The following is a 20,600-nucleotide window of genomic DNA, read 5'->3' on the forward strand; positions in this document are numbered from 1 at the left end:
AGTTTTTGTGTATAGTGTTCTTTCGTCCATTAAAATCATGATGAACACTAACTCCACTGCGCCTTGGTCTACTCTCTCTCCCGACAGCCGTTACAAGTACTTACAACATTACTTAGAGTGGTGTGCAAAGTAATGTTAGAAAAATAGTCACCCCTATTAATTTCTGGCGAGTCAATTAACTTAATCTAATTCAGGGCACCGTATGCTATCCCCTTTAGAACCAATCAGAATGTAGGTTAAATGTGGGGGCCTCTGACAATAGCTATGAAATCACAGTGCTATTTTCAGAGGTAAAACATTATTTATAAACTGGGCTTCACTAGACCCAGTTTGCATTGCCATATCTGCTCCAATTTCAGACTGCAGCCTTGTATTCAGTACTGTCTGGCCCTAATTAAATGGCATTAGGTCTACTGTCTGTACCTTAATAGCGAATTAATAGATATACTGTGAGTAAAATGGTGCTTGACAAAGCTGTCATTCAAAGTGTCATTCAACAAATCTGAATTCATCTGAATGTGTACAAATATAGGAAAAAAGTGTAACATTTCCAGCTGACTAAATAACCTCTAATGACAGAAAGTCTAGCTATGTGACAAGCTACCTCACTGGGAATAGATGCCAATTCAACATCTATTCCAGGGTGGTTCAATGTAATTTAAATGAATGTTGATTCAACCAGTGTGCCCAATGGGATGTGTGTTACCACCATGCTGAAGACATTGAATCACAGGTATAAATACTTCACTACACTCTTCACATTCAGAACTAAATACTGTTACAGGTGCTATTGATAGTCCTTAGCCCCTTACTATTGCAATACTAGGGTGGAGCACTACAAACCATATGACATGCAGTGCACACTAGATAGCCTATGACGGCTGTGATATTCATTCATTCATTCATCATCACAATCAGTGAGTGTCAGGCAGATTTACCGATGCTGCTGTTCTTCGCCTCTCTCCTCAGACCACAAAGCATGGCTGCAGTCCTGTCAAAACATCCGACCAAAGTAGCTGTTCTGTTGTAGTGGCCAGCAGACCCAGCAAGGTGCCCCTGGGAATACGGTATCCTCTGTGACCCAGTCTCACTCGCTAACAAGCAGGACAAAAAGCTGTTTTCTTCTCTTCATATCTCTGTTCTACTTGAAGCATATCTTGACTTCACTTATTGCATGAAAAATCCTGTTCCATAGATGTCTATTTCTATGTCCTTTAACTGTTTAAACAACCCCCAAAAAAGATATATATATATATATATATATTGCTAAAATAAGTAATTCCCACAACAAACCGAAAGCAGGGAAACCATATGATCAAAGCATCAAAGGAATAGTCATCTCTCCTTTTCCTCCCACCATTCTGAGGTTCCTTTTGAGGTATTCATGGTTGCTCTTCCTATTCCATAGGAATAATCATACCCCTCGTTCACGCTCACATACCAGCTCACACACACAGCAACCATTACCCACAGCCAGTGAGTGTGTCGGAGAAGGTCGCTCTCCCTCCCTCTCTATGCCAGAGGGGTGTGATGAAGCAGTCAAACACTCTCCCCACACATGACACGGTCACACCCCCTGCACACACACTCTTTCTCTCACACACGCACACACTCAGTGCAGTCAAGCACACAATTAATGTTACCCCAACATCCATTGTCACTTCGAGCTCATACAAGAGCAGCCATAAGCAGTTACACATTTTCCACACTAGTCGACACATAAGCAGTGCCCATCTTACTGTGCCCACCATAGTCATCCTACCCACACACATACACTGGCTAACTAATGCTTGCAGCTTTTCCCCTCACATGCCTTAAATTCCACCTCCCATTCCATAGGCTCATCACAATGATTATTATCTGCTTATACAAGAGCATCCCTAGTGGTGGAAAAGGTACTCAATTGTCATACTTGATTTAAAGTAAACATGTCTTAATGGAAAATGACTCAAGTAAAAGTCACCCAGTAAAATACTACTTGAGTAAAAGTCTAAAGGTGTCTGGTTTTCAATGTACTTAAGTACAGTGGTGGAAAAAAGACTAAATTGTCATACTTGAAAAAAAGTAAAAACCGTACATCAAATTCCTTATATTTAGAAACCAGGTGGCACAATTTCCTTTTTTCTTTTTTTCTCAGACAATTTACAAAACGCAGTATGTGTGCTTTGTGAATCCGCAAGATCAGAGGCAGTAGGGATGACAACGTGTTATATTGATAGGTGCATGAATTTGACCATAATTCTGTCATTCCTGAGTATTCTAAATGTAACGAGTACTTTTTGGTGTCAGGGGAAATGTATGGGAGTAAAATGTCCATATTTTCTTTAGGAAGGGAGAGGTAAATGTTCTCAAAGTACAGATACCCCCAAAAATGTCTTAAGTAGTACTTTAAATAATTTTTACTTCAGTACTTTACACTATTGAGCACCCCTACCAATAACTGTACATGCATGCCGCTACAAAGCCAAAAGAGACTTATTTACTCAACCTCTGACCAGAGAATTCTGTCCTTTATATGAGACAATGGCTGCAATGGATATAAATCAAACCAACAATATGGTTTCTCGCTTTCAATCTGTGGTGTGTTGAACATCTCATGTTCCCTTCTCTGGGTGAGAGGGCTCATTCCCCCACTGCCACTGCGCTGGCTGTCTTCTACCCAGACACACACTTACAGAGGAGTTAAAACGGCCGCTGACTGACTGAGAGCCCCACCTGTCTGTCCATTTGTCACCCTCACATGCTCACCACTTCCTGACTCACCCGCCCTCCATTCTTTCCCCCTATAAGGCCTGAAAATCCCACCCAAAGGAACTTCTGTCATCGTCAGGTCTGAGAGTAGGGAAATGACATCAAAGGATACACAACAGCTCTAAACAGACAAAAATATGAACTAGAGCCCAAACGATAGCTTCAAAGTCCACACAGATGTGAGGATGAGCTCAAGTACAAATAAAAGCTAGTAAACTATATGTGCAGTACAAATACATCCTTGATCCCAATGCATAGATTTATTGAGTCTATGTAGCATTTCCCTGACCAGAGACACCTCAACCAACTTCAAACAAAGCGTTCTCTCCACTGTAGAAGTATTTCTCGCCAATGTAGCATGTCTCCTAATTAGTCGTCTCTTTCCAGTGGACCCAATACTCGTTGGCATAGACAATTTCCTCAGTTTCGTCCTTAATACCCCATTCGTTCTGGAACTCCAATTTGAGCAGCAGCAGCTGAAAAAATGAGCTCCTACAAATATTGAAATTTACATGGTTTTTAGAGTGAAGTACATCGGAAAAAAGCAAAAGAAAACTGCAAGACTGAATAGGAGAAAAAACAAGCAACAAACAAAGAAGATAGGCTTTTGAAAAATAACTATTTTTCATAAAATTGTAGTTATCTTAGCTAGCTGAATTGTTTACCAGTTGCTAAGCAGTTGCTAGGGACTCATTTGGAAGAAGCTAGCTAGCTAACGAAGAACAACAAAGAATATCTAGTTAACAGAAGAAAAGAAAGAGAAAATCAGGACAGAAGAAAAAGGATATCAAAGTGAAACAGTTCTCTAAAGACACAAGAGACAATAATACAAGAAACAACACTTCTGTAGCTTGTCAACTATGTGTCTGTCTATCCCTGTTCTCTCCTCTCTGCACAGGCCATACAAACGCTTCACACCGCGTGGCCGCTGCCACTCTAACCTGGTGGTCCCAGCGCGCACGACTCACGTGGAGTTCCAGGTCTCCGGCAGCCTCTGGAACTGCCGGTCTGCAGCCAACAAGGCTGAGTTCATCTCAGCCTATGCTACCCTCCAGTCCCTAGACTTCCTGGCGCTGACGGAAACATGGATTACCACAGATAACACTGCTACTCCTACTGCTCTCTCTTCGTCTGCCCACGTGTTCTCGCATACCCCTAGAGCATCGAGCCAGCGGGGTGGTGGCACTGGAATCCTCATCTCTCCCAAGTGGACATTCTCTCTTTCTCCCCTGACCCATCTGTCTATCTCCTCATTTGAATTCCATGCTGTCACAGTTACCAGCCCTTTCAAGATTAACATCCTTATCATTTATCGCCCTCCAGGTTCCCTTGGAGAGTTCATCAATGAGCTTGACGCCTTGATAAGTTCCTTTCCTGAGGATGGCTCACCTCTCACAGTTCTGGGTGACTTTAATCTCCCCACGTCTACCTTTGACTCATTCCTCTCTGCCTCCTTCTTTCCACTCCTCTCCTCTTTTGACCTCACCCTCTCACCTTCCCCCCCTACTCACAAGGCAGGCAATACGCTTGACCTCATCTTTACTAGATGCTGTTCTTCCACTAATCTCATTGCAACTCCCCTCCAAATCTCCGACCACTACCTTGTATCCTTTTCCCTCTTGCTCTCATCCAACACTTCTCACTCTGCCCCTACTCGGATGGTATTGCGCCGTCCAAACCTTCACTCTCTCTCTCCCGCTACTCTCTCCTCTTCCATCTTATCATCTCTTCCCTCTGCTCAAACCTTCTCCAACCTATCTCCTGATTCTGCCTCCTCAACCCTCCTCTCCTCCCTTTCTGCATCCTTTGATTTTCTCTGTCCCCTATCCTCCAGGCCGGCTCGGTCCTCCCCTCCTGCTCCGTGGCTCGACGACTCACTACGAGCTCACAGAACAGGGCTCCAGGCAGCCGAGCGGAAATGGAGGAAAACTCGCCTCCCTGCGGACCTGGCATCCTTTCACTCCCTCCTCTCTACATTCTCCTCTTCTGTCTCTGCTGCTAAAGCCACTTTCTACCACTCTAAATTCCAAGCATCTGCCTCTAACCCTAGGGAGCTCTTTGCTACCTTCTCCTCCCTCCTGAATCCTCCTCCCCCTCCCCCCCTCCTCCCTCTCTGCGGATGACTTCGTCAACCATTTTGAAAAGAAGGTTGACGATATCCGATCCTCGTTTGCTAAGTCAAACGACACCGCTGGTCCTGCTCACACTGCCCTACCCTGTGCTTTGACCTCTTTCTCCCCTCTCTCTCCAGATGAAATCTCGCGTCTTGTGACGGCCGGCCGCCCAACAACCTGCCCACTTGACCCTATCCCCTCCTCTCTTCTCCAGACCATTTCCGGAGACCTTCTCCCCTTCCTCACCTCGCTCATCAACTCATCCTTGACCGCTGGCTACGTCCCTTCCGTCTTCAAGAGAGCGAGAGTTGCACCCCTTCTGAAAAAAACCTACACTCGATCCCTCCGATGTCAACAACTACAGACCAGTATCCCTTCTTTCTTTTCTCTCCAAAACTCTTGAACGTGCCGTCCTTGGCCAGCTCTCCTGCTATCTCTCTCAGAATGACCTTCTTGATCCTAATCAGTCAGGTTTCAAGACTGGGCATTCAACTGAGACTGCTCTTCTCTGTGTCACGGAGGCTCTCCGCACTGCTAAAGCTAACTCTCTCTCCTCTGCTCTCATCCTTCTAGACCTATCTGCTGCCTTTGATACTGTGAACCATCAGATCCTCCTCTCCACCCTCTCCGAGTTGGGCATCTCCGGCGCGGCCCACGCTTGGATTGCGTCCTACCTGACAGGTCGCTCCTACCAGGTGGCGTGGCGAGAATCTGTCTCCGCACCATGCGCTCTCACCACTGGTGTCCCCCAGGGCTCTGTTCTAGGCCCTCTCCTATTCTCGCTATACACCAAGTCACTTGGCTCTGTCATATCTTCACATGGTCTCTCCTATCATTGCTATGCAGACGACACACAATTAATCTTCTCCTTTCCCCCTTCTGATAACCAGGCGGCGAATCGCATCTCTGCATGTCTGTCAGACATATCAGTGTGGATGACGGATCACCAGCTCAAGCTAAACCTCGGCAAGACGGAGCTGCTCTTCCTCCCGGGGAAGGACTGCCCGTTCCATGATCTCGCCATCACGGTTGACAACTCCCTTGTGTCCTCCTCCCAGAGTGCTAAGAACCTTGGCGTGATCCTGGACAACACCCTGTCATTCTCCACTAACATCAAGGCGGTGACCCGATCCTGTAGGTTCATGCTCTACAACATTCGCAGAGTACGACCCTGCCTCACACAGGAAGCGGCGCAGGTCCTAATCCAGGCACTTGTCATCTCCCGTCTGGATTACTGCAACTCGCTGTTGGCTGGGCTCCCTGCCTGTGCCATTAAACCCCTACAACTCATCCAGAACGCCGCAGCCCGTCTGGTGTTCAACCTTCCCAAGTTCTCTCACGTCACCCCGCTCCTCCGCTTTCTCCACTGGCTTCCAGTTGAAGCTCGCATCCGCTACAAGACCATGGTGATTGCCTACGGAGCTGTGAAGGGAACGGCACCTCCATACCTTCAGGCTCTGATCAGGCCCTACACCCAAACAAGGGCACTGCGTTCATCCACCTCTGGCCTGCTGGCCCCCCTACCTCTGAGGAAGCACAGTTCCCGCTCAGCCCAGTCAAAACTGTTCGCTGCTCTGGCACCCCAATGGTGGAACAAGCTCCCTCACGACGCCAGGACAGCGGAGTCAGTCACCACCTTCCGGAGACACCTGAAACCCCACCTCTTTAAGGAATACCTAGGATGGGATAAAGTAATCCTTCTAACCCCCCCCCTTAAAAGATTTAGATGCACTATTGTAAAGTGGTTGTTCCACTGGATATCATAAGGTGAATGCACCAATTTGTAAGTCGCTCTGGATAAGAGCGTCTGCTAAATGACTTAAATGTAAATGTAAAATTTACTCAGGTGTTTCAGAGTGAAACAAATTAATTTCTTACAGAATAAAGAGGATCAGAAGACGCAGAGCTGTTTGTTGGTCTTATAAAAACCCAGGGAAACAGAACATACTAGGCCACACAATTAGAGTAATTATTTATATTTTTTTATTTTACCTTTATTTAACTAGGCAAGCAATATGCAATCGATTCTAGATTCAACAGATACCTGACTGTTTAAATGTATAAAACAGTGGTATTGTCTTACACTTTCAATTAGTGATAGTTCTAAAAGAGCATTGTAATATATGTTAAATAAGATATGACATGTTCACTTACCTCTAAACGTTGAAAGTACAGTAAAAACTAAACTATGAGCTATTCTCCAACCAAAAGGTAGCTGGGCACATTTTCTAACATGCAGCTGATCATACTGCCAATTCATGGCTATCAGCTCCAGTTGCGAATAAATCTACCAAATGAATGCAGCAGGGATGACAGAAACTTGAGTCAACACATCGATCACGGAATTACTTAGGCTACAAGACAGGCTCAGAGGTGAACATGACTCAGTCATAATTCAGAGACATGATTTCATAATCATAGTACGATGTTCACCTCCAAGGTAGCTTAAACGTAAACTAAAGGTAAAATATGACTCCATTAAATTACTCATCCCACGTTTAAGCTAAGTTATATTGATTTTGACAAAACAAAATAGACGAGAAGATACATTCTAGGTATTGTTCTAGGTATAGTTTCTTATTTAAAATGGTCTAAACTAAGAAATAATTGTTCACCGAAAAGATTATGCAAATCCCTTATAAAAAAAGTAACTCAAAGGTTTTTATTATGTTATTGCCACCTGGATCTTATTGGAGGCACTTCAGCTCTCACACAACTCAGGCTGGAGCTTGCAGCAGTTGATACAATACAGTATAAAAACCCAATTAACTACAGTCAGTTTGGCTTTTATGAACAAAAATAAACAATTTGTGCTCTGCCATCATAAGTATTCATAAATATTGTTGTGTAAGCAATACCTTTGGTCCTCCCTCTGATGATCCCGAGCCGACAACGGAGTGAAAAGGAGAACATCCTCCTCTTTCCTCCTCCTTTCCTCATGGACTCTGTCTGAGAGAAGGCCAGGGTGATGAGCTTTGGGTTGGCCATGCGTCCCTTTCCACATATCACTCTGTCTGCTATATTCATTCTCTCGTCACTGAAAGTAAAAACATTGTCGCTTTCGATCGCTCTCTTTACTCAAACGGTTTCTTCTAGCTCTGTCCTGCGGTCTCTTCACAATCCCCACCCTAACTGGAGGAGTTCCAACATCCTCAGGTGTGTCTGAATAAGCCTACAAATGAGATGGAGAATAGGAAAAAAAACTGATCCTACGAAAGATCAGATATACATACTTGTAAATCTATGCATATTTATAAACCCATCAGTGTCTGCTTCTCTCGTAACACACACAAAATGTGAAATTAAAACTGCATGCAAACAAAAACATTGTTATTCATTTCAGGGAAGGTAATGTAATGCATGTTATATTGTTTGTGATTTTCATCACTGGCAGAGTATTTTACATGAACAGATGGATAGGAGCTAAAGGCTGCAGAGATGGCACAGCCTGCCAGAACGCAATGGAAACTTTCACCCCAGGTGGCTGGCGGTAGACACTGGCTATTTATTCATGCCAAAACATAGCATTTCAGAATTGCAGCATGAATGTGCATGATTGACAAGGGCATCTAACGATGTTAATTTCTGTAATTCAAAAAAAAACACTATGCAGTTGTCTACATTAAATTACTTTAATGTATGAGGCCCGATTGTCATTAGCAGCGAAGTAATGAAAGTCATTTGTGTGGAAGAAGGCAAACCGCTTTGGTTTCATCGATATTTCTGAATAATCCTCAAAACTAAGTAAAGTGTTAAATCAAGATATATCTTGATTTGAAAGCATCTTGTTCTGGTCTTCAGACTCAAATTGCACTCATGATAATCGAGTATCGTTGGTGTAGTCGAGTGTAGTTGGATTAATGTCCCAGACATATCTTTTTATTATGTTTATGAAGTTCCTTGAAGATCTTCAAAGACCCCAAAGGGGATTCAACTACTTCAAGCCTCATAATAAATCCCTGTTGGGAGCATATCAATTGGAAGTTGAAAACATCTTTCATACAAGTACCCATTGCCTTACTAAATCCTAAATTGTCAGAAAGGGGCTAAGGATCACTACAGGGTGTTGGCAAGGATGACTGCACATCCGGCTGAAGTGCACCAAGGCTGTTAGCACAACAAACACTGATGCACTTGGGAAAAGTACAGTCAGTGAGCGCTATCCCATAGTTTCAGTCGAGACACGTCACACAGTTCTAAAACTTCCCTTGTGTTGCACACAGATCACAAGTCTCAGGTTTCCATCTAATCTTAATGCACCCTAAAGTGCATGACGGATAAAAAATTAAGTCAGGACAGGCCTGATTGAAACAGCAAATTTGTCATAAACTGTCAACAAAACACACTAGACAGGGTGGGACCTTGTGTCTGTAAAATTAACTATGGGTGAAATGGAAGAGAAATACTTAAGTGCAAATATTGATATAACAACCGTCACATTGAAGCAAAATTGACATGTGGTCCCCCACTATGACTTGGGAAAGCATTTTATTCGGCTACAGATTAAATAAATCATGAACTTCATCGGTTTGGTGAAAGTGCAAGGTGATGAACTTAATGCTACTTCCCAATATGCTTGGCTACTTTTGGACGAATTAAAATAAGCTCGCTCTTTTGTCCATAATGTCATCTCGTAGGCAGGCTATACCTGCACCGTATCTGCCAGCTGTTGGCTAGAGCGCATGTGGCAAGATCAGAGAAGAAACATGCGCTATATAACGCAACATTTCTGACAAAACCATCGGAGTTGAAAATGCAATGAAAACCCATTTAACTAGTATTTTTTATTTGGTACATGGGAATTCAACTGGAAGTAATTTTTATGTGCACTATGGCATCACGCACAGACTTTCATCCTCAAGTCAATTTGATGGAAACGCAATCAGCATAAATATTGTATTTACGCTGATTGTAGAATATTCACATGAAAACCTGTCACAAATTGGATAGAAGCGTAGCTTGTGATATTGAAATATTGTAGTCTTTTTTTCCTTTCCGATACAACCCTGTCTGCTCTATAGGACTGTCTAACAGATAGAACTATATATAGGATTTGGTCTGAAAAAAAGTTAACTTCTTGAACAAAAACTTTAAGCTAACCCAAGGATGTACACTGCTCAAAAAAAATTAAGGGAACACTTAAACAACACAATGTAACTCCAAGTCAATCACACTTCTGTGAAATCAAACTGTTCACTTAGGAAGCAACACTGATTGACAATAAATTTCACATGCTGTTGTGCAAATGGAATAGACAACAGGTGGAAATTATAGGCAATTAGCAAGACACCCCCAATAAAGGAGTGGTTCTGCAGGTGGTGACCACAGACCACTTCTCAGTTCCTATGCTTCCTGGTTGATGTTTTGGTCACTTTTGAATGCTGGCGGTGCTTTCACTCTAGTGGTAGCATGAGACGGAGTCTACAACCCACACAAGTGGCTCAGGTAGTGCAGCTCATCCAGGATGGCACATCAATGCGAGCTGTGGCAAGAAGGTTTGCTGTGTCTGTCAGCATAGTGTCCAGAGCATGGAGGCGCTACCAGGAGACAGGCCAGTACATCAGGAGACGTGGAGGAGGCCGTAGGAGGGCAACAACCCAGCAGCAGGACCGCTACCTCCGCCTTTGTGCAAGGAGGAGCAGGAGGAGCACTGCCAGAGCCCTGCAAAATGACCTCCAGCAGGCCACAAATGTGCATGTGTCTGCTCAAACGGTCAGAAACAGACTCCATGAGGGTGGTATGAGGGCCCGACATCCACAGGTGGGTGTTGTGCTTACAGCCCAACACCGTACAGGACGTTTGGCATTTGCCAGAGAACACCAAGATTGGTAAATTCGCCACTGGCACCCTGTGCTCTTCACAGATGAAAGCAGGTTCACACTGAGCACGTGACAGACGTGACAGGGTCTGGAGACGCCATAGAGAACGTTCTGCTGCCTGCAATATCCTCCAGCATAACCGGTTTGGCGGTGGGTCGGTCATGGTGTGGCATTTCTTTGGGGGCCGCACAGCCCTCCATGTGCTCGCCAGAGGTAGCCTGACTGCCATTAGGTACCGAGATGAGATCCTCAGACACCTTGTGAGACCATATGCTGGTGCGGTTGGCCCTTGGTTCCTCCTAATGCAAGACAATGCTAGACCTCATGTGGCTGGAGTGTCAGCAGTTCCTGTAAGAGGAAGGCATTGATGCTATGGACTGGCCTGCCCGTTCCCCAGACCTGAATCCAATTGAGCACATCTGGGACATCATGTCTCGCTCCATCCACCAACGCCACGTTGCACCACAGACTGTCCAGGAGTTGGCGGATGCTTTAGTCCAGGTCTGGGAGGAGATCCCTCAGGAGACCATCCGCCACCTCATCAGGAGCATGCCCAGGCATTGTAGGGAGGTCATACAGGCACGTGGAGGCCACACACACTACTAAGCCTCATTTTGACTTGTTTTAAGGACATTACATCAAAGTTGGATCAGCCTGTAGTGTGGTTTTCCACTTTAATTTTGAGTGCGACTCCAAATCCAGACCTCCATGGGTTGATAAATTGGATTTCCATTGATTATTTGTGTGATTTTGTTGTCAGCACATTCAACTATGTAAAGAAAAAAGTATTTAATAAGATTCTTTCATTCAGATCTAGGATGTTATTTTAGTGTTCCCTTTATTTTTTTGAGCAGTGTATTTCATAACCCTTCTCACGAAGGTGCACTCGGAACTTCACACTTTCAATGGTTCTCAAAGAAATCTCAGAACCATCTAAACCAGTCATGCTAAACCAGACCAATTCTCAACCCTTCGCCCACATGTGTACTCTCCACTTTAAAGGGAGGATTGGTGTCAGGAATATAGGGAAAAGGGTAGAGAATTTGAACAGTCTCGCTATAGCAAAGTCTTAGACCAGAAAAAATTAATTGTCAGGAGAACATACACATTTAAACATCTGTTTTATTGGGAAATAATGGCTGGATCACTCGTTCTCCTCGCTGCGGAGTCTGGCATTGGGGTTGGTGATCTTTATGGCCAGCTGGGCTGCTCTCTCCACAATCAGCTTCCTGTTCTTGGAAGACACGTTGTGGGCAATCTCAGCAGCATGGGTCCTACGGAAAAGGTGAGAGCAGGATAAACTGTCAACAAAAATAGTTACTAATTCATTTGTCAAATGCCTATTTTTTCAGTGGCAATTTACGAGACTTTAAATGACCAAATAGACCCAGAAAAAAATTAATTATTCATTTCAGTTGACTAAAACGAGACGAAATTATCTCTGTGGCCAAAATCTGACTACTAAATGGAGTGGACAAGAGTTTTTGAAAAGATTGAGAGCGATAAGCACAAATAATATTAACAGCACAGATGCACAGCACAGTTCTGTTCAGCAGTGGGAAAGACGCGCCACACCCGGCACACAGCCTACATGAGCTGTTGAGCTGTGGTGGAGCAAGTAATGATTGTGGGCACAGGCAGACCAGCTCTGCTCTGATTATACACATCTCGCAGGCGACTCTCTTCCTTTCCCTGTAACTAACCAGTCACCACCAGCCATCTTGTTAGCTACCTTTTGCCTGGTTAAGTAACACAAGCAGCATTGCTTTAATAGTAAAACAGTCTAGGTATGTTTCTCTCCTTCGAGTATAGAACAGTCTTTAAATTTGTAGTCTTACAACCCTCCCACTTTACCCACTGTATTTCATAGCAAGGTTCTGTAGCCAAGTAGGTCTTTTCATCAGAGAAAGCAACTTGATTCTAGCCCTTACAGTTCAAAAGATATGACCCATAATACCAGCGCTGTTTTTCCCCCCTTTCCATCTTGCATTTTACATTCAAAAAGCATATCGCGGGCTGTTCTGAAACTAGGCTACTTATAAGGTCAGCTCTATTCATTAGAACTTCTATCGGCAACTGAAAGTAGCCTTGGTAACGTCACCAGCATGCATGCCAACATTTGGTGGAAAAGGAAAACAATTTGACTAAATTCCTCTTGCCACTACACTATATCTGACCGGGTAAGTAACTTTATAGAATGATTTGTAGACTGCAAATTGACCGCAAGAAGACCAAACAGAAATAATATTTGACTAAAACAATAATTTCAAACCTCGTTTACATTTGTATAAGATCAATTAAAATGTTTCATCTTAAACTCTGCATTGTTCAAAAGGGACACGTAAGTAAGCAATCTCTATTATGCGTGGGAATACTTGGGATGAAATCCCCCCCAAAAAATCATTTGGACCTGATTTCCACAGTTTATGTGGCAGACATATCAGTGTGGATGACGGATCACCACCTCAAGCTGAACCTCGGCAAGACGGAGCTGCTCTTCCTCCCGGGGAAGGACTGCCCGTTCCATGATCTCGCCGTCACGGTTGACAACTCCCTTGTGTCCTCCTCCCAGAGTGCTAAGAGCCTCGGCGTGACCCTGGACAACACCCTGTCGTTCTCCACTAACATCAAGGCGGTGACCCGATCCTGTAGGTTCATGCTCTACAACATTCGCAGAGTACGACCCTGCCTCACACAGGAAGCGGCGCAGGTCCTAATCCAAGCACTTGTCATCTCCCGTCTGGATTACTGCAACTCGTTGTTGGCTGGGCTCCCTGCCTGTGCCATTAAACCCCTACAACTCATCCAGAACGCCGCAGCCCGTCTGGTGTTCAACCTTCCCAAGTTCTCTCACGTCACCCCGCTCCTCCGCTCTCTCCACTGGCTTCCAGTCGAAGCTCGCATCCGCTACAAGACCATGGTGCTTGCCTATGGAGCTGTGAGGGGAATGGCACCTCCGTACCTTCAGGCTCTGATCAGGCCCTACACCCAAACAAGGGCACTGCGTTCATCCACCTCTGGCCTGCTCGCCTCCCTACCTCTGAGGAAGCACAGTTCCCGCTCAGCCCAGTCAAAACTGTTCGCTGCTCTGGCACCCCAATGGTGGAACAAGCTCCCTCACGACGCCAGGACAGCGGAGTCAATCACCACCTTCCGGAGACACCTGAAACCCCACCTCTTTAAGGAATACCTGGGATAGGATAAAGTAATCCTTCTAACCCCCCCTTAAAAGATTTAGATGCACTATTGTAAAGTGGTTGTTCCACTGGATATTATAAGGTGAATGCACCAATTTGTAAGTCGCTCTGGATAAGAGCGTCTGCTAAATGACTTAAATGTAAATGTATGTCCTACAATGAATATATAGAAAAAAAATATATAAAAACATTTGGCTGAGAAAGTTTGGAGGGCCAAATAAAACCACCCATGGCCACCAGTTGGGAAACCCTGCTGTTTAGCATACAGTGAGACTCAGCATTATATTAGCCACGAGCAGCACTGCAGATATTTCTCTCACATAGTCCGACTGAGTATCTGAGCATAAGCACAGGTCTGCTTCACGCTGTTACACCGTGATAGCTATGTGATCAAAACAGCAGATACTTGTGCTTCAAATTGGCTTGACGTTGGTTTTTATTTCACACATCGCTGACTACCTTTACGATTTTGTGTATCAATTAGGTTAAGTTATGTATGGACAACATTTGGATTTTCAACCAAAGACAATCTCTTTAATTTCTGGTATTCTATCTAGGTTATAATGAATGTTTTGGCCAAGGCCTGTGTGTGTCAATCATAGGATGAGAGTACATATTTTATACTCTTCATGTGAGTTTTTGGACGCACTCCATGACGTCAATGTCATATTTCTTTCATATGTAATTTTTTTTTTAATACCAAGCTTGCTAGCTTAGTTTTTCTTGGCATTATTTCAGACATTTGTCAAGCTGTCTCCAATCAATGTCTGGTTGTGTGTGAATGCTTGGTGGGGGGACAGGCGTAACGGTTAAGGTGTTGGCTTGACATTTGCTGGGCCCGGGTTCGACTGCCGGTTGGGGGAACACTCAGAGTTCGCTGCAGCACACTTTCATGATTGGATTTATTGACGCTCCCCTTAAACTGCCCCTAATTGACCCATTTTCCGACCTGCCAACCTTGACATTTTCTGGGGAGTATCACTTCAGTGCGGCGGCCGCACCCCTGGCCCATGCAGGTTTCCACGCTGACTATTTTTACATGGAGCATGTGTGCCCCCAAGTTGAAAGATGAAGGCGCACAGAAATAAATTGAGCACAATGAACATTTTATAAAGCTAGAATCCTTAAAGCTGAAATATCTATTTTTGGGCGACCGGACAAAATTCACATGGACATATCTTAAACTCACATTTCTTTCTCATTGGAAGCAAGCCTAAGAAGCAGTATATCTGTTCTATGTGCGCTATTTTTATGCTTCCCGCGAGTAAGTTTTATTTTTGCGGCTTTTACTTTTGCACACCAACTTCAAACAGCAGTTTAGATGGTTAAATGATTCTCTACACTATACTTGCATGTTTTGTCAAACTGAAATTAGGCGAACTATTCGATTTTTAGTAACCAGGAAATTGCGGAGCGATTATTGCATAGTGGATCGTTCATTTTTCTAGGCACACTGGTGCTCCTAAATGAAAATTCCAGGTCGCACAGCAAAGTCTTTAACCGCATACACAAGTAAAATGGTCGCACTGTATAGCCCTGCAGCAGACCCCACGATGTGCGCGTGCGACACCCACATTGCTCAAATCATACGCAAACTGACCTTTTATAGCCTAATACATAAGTTGGCAGAAGACTGCCTCAGTAGGAATGGTAGCCTATAGATTGTTCATGGGTATATGGTGATTGGCTGCTCTTAAGTAGCTAACTAGAAAAACGTTTAAAATTAACAAAATTAGGGCACGCCCTAGGATTTTCTAACAATTTGGTGCTGATCAAGGCCTAAAGTTGGGTAGGGGGAGGTCCGGAAGGTGTCAGTCAACTTCCCCCTCAGGAAGTTGGAGAAATGTTGCCCTAGCACTGCACAGCTGATTCAAATAACCAACTAATAATCAAGCTTTGGTTATTTGAATCAGCTGTGTAGTGCTAGGGCAAAAATGCTCCAACTTCCTGTGGGGGAAGTTGACTTGACACCCTCCTGGCCTACCCAACCTGGGGGGCCCCAGTACAGAGTTTGGGAAACCCTGGTCTACCTTACTGTAGGCTATTTGGAATATGAAACAACTAAACTAAGCCTATATGAGCTTGTTTCAGATCTCCATCCACAACCTAATCTATCAAGTTAGTCTTGTCTACTGGGCTACCATTCATTGTTATTGGTAAACTGACTATTATCACATAATTAGAAGTCTACTGTTGGCATACATCTATATCAAGAGGAGAGATGAAGACATTTTTAACATAGACTGTTAAAGATTAGTAGGCCTAACGTAACTTTCTGTGAAGGACAGTATCATCGGAACAGCTAGTCTGTTTCCATCCACGCAGTGAACTACGTTTCAATGCTTGTCAATGCACGCATGCATACTACTGTTGAGGAGATCAAAGCATGTGCAGACAAGTGTTCTCACTTAGTTGACTAAATGCTGTAGCAAACTACCTTCGATGTACTGAAGCCTTAGTTAACTACGAAATAGTGGTTGTTCGCTTGACAAACATACAATTTTGGAAAATATATTTGGCAAACAGTTCGTTCTCGATTTTTCCCTACCCTTTTTCCTCACATCAGTGACATCAACTGACAAAGTGGAGAGCTGCCATCCAGCTCAAGGGAGGGAAATTGCACCAGAGACAGAAAAGGAAGCAAGACACCCCACTAGCTGTTTTTTCTGGTTCAATTAAAGTAAATTAACTAAGTAGACCAGACCCAGCTGCTATCGCATTGGTGTCTATGGGAGAGCCAACCCCTTAAAGACAGGTACTGACAATTTTTTTCCAATAGTAAATAGCCAGAAAACGTCATTTATCAACCATCTTTGATAGTACTACGACTACAGGGAGAGAGAGCTAGAGATGTGGTCCTCCTCGACCAAGTCCTCTGACGGTTGAGTCAAAATCCACAATGTGCCAATTAGAAGCCTATTTTTTGGGTAGTTTTTCATACTAGGGTCCGCAAAATACGTGCCGGTTGACAGGTCCGCATTTTTAGATACAACTTCTGAGTCCACTGGAGAGGACCAACTTGAGCAAAGTGAGGTGTTGAATTACTTATCTACAAATTGTATTCCCTGTCAAATAATAGGCTTTGTGCTATTAAGATTCGTAGAGCTACGCCTCCCCTGGCTTAGGCGATCCCCCCCAAACACACACACACAACTGCAGATTGATTGGAGACAGCTTGTGTCAATAAAACATTTCATAGGATGTTCTACCTGTAGCAAACCTAGTGGATAATGCTGGAAATTCTGGTCAAAGAAAAAAACACAAAAAAACTTGTCCTAAACAACTTGTCCTACCCATATTTGTATGTAGTACCTTTAGAAAGAAGACCAGGATAACTGTATTAAAGCATGTTATTGCGTATCTAATAATACTTGTTTGAGTAAACAAGCCAAATGGACCCAAGGGGAATAATACAGTGCACCCAACAAAACGTACTTGTTGCTCATCATGAGGACCTCAAGCTCCTTGATGTTGTGCACCAGGAACTTCCTGAAGCCAGAGGGCAGCATGTGCTTGGTCTTCTTGTTGCTACCATAACCGATGTTGGGCATCAGCATCTGACCCTTAAACCGCCTGCGGACTCTGTTGTCAATACCCCTGGGCTTACGCCAGCTTTTCTGGAGGGGGCAAATAAAAATATGTTACTTACTAAAGCAGTTATGATCAATGTTCCTTCCAACTACTTTGCTCGAGGGAGATCAATGTCTTTTACCTCTCTGCGTGTGAAATGTCTGAAAAGCATTGCTCGCTCCACAAATGACAACTGCACATTCATAAAGAAAGATCTATCATCTTTAAAGTTATGCGTGTAGCAAATGCTCTTACCGTGATCTTGACATATCTGTCAGACTGATGGCGAATGAACTTCTTAACCCTCTTCTTGACAATCTTCGGCTTGGTAAGAGGTCGGAGAGCTGCCATGGTGACCTGACCTGTAATGGGGTAAAATGTTATTTGTTAACGTGAAACACTGCCAACAATTACAACTGGCAAAAAAAACAACCATTGCACATCTAATCACCCACAATCAGTGGTTGTGGAACGTTAGTCAGTTACATGACTAGTAACTAAAAGCCAACAACTCTCATTAGAAAACAAGCCAGCTAGCACGGTGCATGTCATTAACCTGTTATGGATAGGGGGCAGTATTTTCACGGCCGGATAAAAAAGGTAACCGATTTTATCTGATTATTACTCCTGCCCAGAAACGAGAATATGCATATAATTATTAGCTTTGGATAGAAAACACTCCAACGTTTCTAAAACTGTTTGAATGGTGTCTGTGAATATAACAGAACTCATTTGGCAGGCCAAAACCTGAGAAGATTCCTTACAGGAAGTGCCCTCTCTGACCATTTCTTGGCCTTCTACACTCTCTTTATTGAAAACTGAGGATCTCTGCTGTAACGTGACACTTCCTACGGCTCCCATAGGCTCTCAGAATGCGGCAAAACAGTGAATGATGCCTTTGGAGCCCCTGGCTGAAAAACAGTAGCGCATTTGGATAGTGGTCGATCAGAGAACAATGAGACTGGAGGCGCGTGCACGAGGCGACACCATGTTTTTATTCTTTCGTCTTTGAACGAAAACAACCACTCCCGGTCGGAATATTACCGCTTTTTTATGAGAAAAATCACATAAAAATTGATTTTAAACAGCGTTTGACATGCTTCGAAGTACGGTAATGGAATATTTTGAAATGTTTTGTCACGAAACGCGTCGGGCGCGTAACCCTTCGGATAGTGTCTTGAACGCACAACAAAACGCCGCTATTTGGATATAACTATGGATTATTTGGAACCAAACCAACATTTGTTATTGAAGTAGAAGTCCCGGGAGTGCATTCTGACGAAGAACAGCAAAGGTAATCCAATTTTTATTATAGTAAATCGGAGTTTGGTGAGGGCTAAACTTGGTGGGTGTCAAAATAGCTAGCCATGATGGCCAGGCTATGTACTCAGAATATTGCAAAATGTGCTTTCACCGAAAAGCTATTTTAAAATCGGACATAGCGATTGCATAAAGGAGTTCTGTATCTTTAATTCTTAAAATAATTGTTATGTTATTTGTGAACGTTTATCGTGAGTAATTTAGTAAATTCACCGGTAGTGTTCGGTGGGAATGCTAGTTCTGAACGTCACATGCTAATGTAAAAAGTTTTTGATATAAATATGATATAAATATGAACTTAATTGAACAAAACATGCATGTATTGTATAACAATGTCCTAGGAGTGTCATCTGATGAAGATCATCAAAGGTTAGTGCTGCATTTAACTGTGGTTTTGTTTTTTTGTGTGACATTATATGCTAGCTTGAAAAATGGGTGTCTGATTATTTCTGGCTGGGTACTCTGCTGACATAATCTAATGTTTTGCTTTCGCTGTAAAGCCTTTTTGAAATCGGACAGTCTGGTTAGATAAAGGAGAGTCTCGTCTTTAAAATGGTGTAAAATAGTCATATGTTTGAAAACTTGAAAATGTTTAAGGAATTTGTAATTCGCGCCACGCCTATCATTGGAAATTGGAGCAGGTGTTCCGCTGCGGAACATCTAGATGTAAGAGGGTCATTAAGATTATCCCAATAACAAACTACAGGTAGCTGACGGTTAACTTCAGTCAACAGACACCTCGACGCTACCTTTACAATTGGGAACAGTCAATCGCAATGAAGTAGCAAGTTATGTTCTAGCTACAACAATCAACATTGTTTGAGGGCATGAGTAAGTTTCAGCTAGCTGGCTACGTTGTTAGACTGGTAATTGTCAGAGTAGCTAACAATATGAATTCCAGGGTGATCCTAAAACCTTAGTCATAAAAACCATGCTAAATTAAAGCGTGGTTTCTAGAACGAACACGTGTCGGTCACATTGTAGAGACATAGCTAGTCACTAGCCAGTTATAATATTAGGAAGGCTAGCTAGCCACTTGGAATGCAAGCCGTTCGAAACAACGGCATTTAAAAATGTGCAGTGTCTATACTATTCGATAACTTCTGAATGTTGAATTTGCGTCGGTGATTATTTATGTCAACATTACTTATTTTGTCTACTAAACCAGTAGATGGACATAGATTTTGATAAACTCACCCGCCTGTGTAATTTTAGGTAGGGAGTCAGCAACGGCGGAAAGGAAAGGACTTCCGTTAAGGACCGCAAGGTGATATGGGTAGTGTATTAAATGAGAGAACTGGAAGTAGAGTGGCTCGTCTAGGCACTACTTATCCCAAATTGAGGACATCTCCCTCAAAATGACTCATTGTGAGCTAATGGCAACAAAAGTTTTTTGTGAGATCACGAGATAAACTCTATAAATAGGAGTGGACGTATTGATGATATATTGACAGCTTCGAACACACCGACAGCGTTTTTGCGCAAAATAGTAAGCATCATCATCATTTGGATATGTATGCAACAAAAGTTCAATGCATACATTCGATAAATCCAACGTATGCATTACAACTGCCTCTGCAACACCATGCTGCAAGGCAAACACTGCTTTCATTAGAAATTAATGATGCACCTGAGAAGATGGCTGACGCTTGACGTGCTTCTTCTTCTATAAGGTTTAACGGTTGGCATCCAATTTGTTGCATTACCGCCACCTACTAGACTGGAGTACAACTTCCTTATACTTAGCTTGAAAAACAAACAAACGTACTCAATAACTACCCTACCATCTAACACTACGCTCACAAATTTCAAAATGATATACAATAAAA

The 20,600-nt window shown here is 43.4% G+C and overlaps 2 protein-coding genes across 6 annotated transcripts in view; both read right to left on the reverse strand.

The window, feature by feature from the left end:
* The window catches only part of LOC106571855 (glutamate receptor-interacting protein 2), a 73,720-nt gene extending 63,395 nt beyond the window's left edge, over positions 1–10,325 (reverse strand). For 2 of the 4 annotated variants that reach the window (XM_014145354.2, XM_014145356.2), the window contains exon 1: positions 7,724–10,325. In XM_014145354.2, coding sequence (XP_014000829.1) covers positions 7,724–7,892 — 169 coding nt within the window. In that variant the 5' untranslated portion in view covers positions 7,893–10,325. Of the gene's footprint in view, positions 1–938; positions 1,498–7,723 lie in introns of those variants that run through there. The other 2 variants (XM_014145351.2, XM_014145355.2) reach the window with 2 other exon arrangements.
* Positions 10,326–11,788: 1,463 nt separating this feature from the next.
* LOC106571853 (60S ribosomal protein L32) lies at positions 11,789–20,113 on the reverse strand. Of its 2 annotated transcripts, none has more exons than XM_014145349.2 (4): positions 19,969–20,113; positions 17,707–17,813; positions 17,317–17,498; positions 11,789–11,958 (listed from the first exon to the last, which is right to left on the reverse strand). In XM_014145349.2, exons 2-4 carry the CDS (start codon positions 17,800–17,802, stop codon positions 11,829–11,831), a joined length of 408 nt encoding a protein of 135 aa, XP_014000824.1. In that variant the 5' UTR covers positions 17,803–17,813; positions 19,969–20,113; the 3' UTR covers positions 11,789–11,828. The 2 variants fall into 2 exon arrangements, with proteins under 2 accessions (XP_014000824.1, XP_014000825.1); XM_014145350.2 differs by having other exon boundaries at positions 19,973–20,049.
* Positions 20,114–20,600: the final 487 nt, after the last annotated feature.

The sequence above is a fragment of the Salmo salar genome, chromosome ssa15 (genome assembly GCF_905237065.1).
Source record: "Salmo salar chromosome ssa15, Ssal_v3.1, whole genome shotgun sequence".
NCBI lineage: Eukaryota > Metazoa > Chordata > Actinopteri > Salmoniformes > Salmonidae > Salmo > Salmo salar.

Excerpts from the sequence above, each read along its gene's own strand:
- LOC106571853 (XM_014145349.2), bottom strand. The coding sequence starts at position 17,802 with ATGGCAGCTCTCCGACCTCTTACCAAGCCGAAGATTGTCAAGAAGAGG. Across the intron at positions 17,499-17,706 it reads ACAGATATGTCAAGATCACG|AAAAGCTGGCGTAAGCCCAG; the intron begins GTAAGAGCATTT and ends TGCCCCCTCCAG. Across the intron at positions 11,959-17,316 it reads GTCCTCATGATGAGCAACAA|GACCCATGCTGCTGAGATTG; the intron begins GTACGTTTTGTT and ends CCTTTTCCGTAG.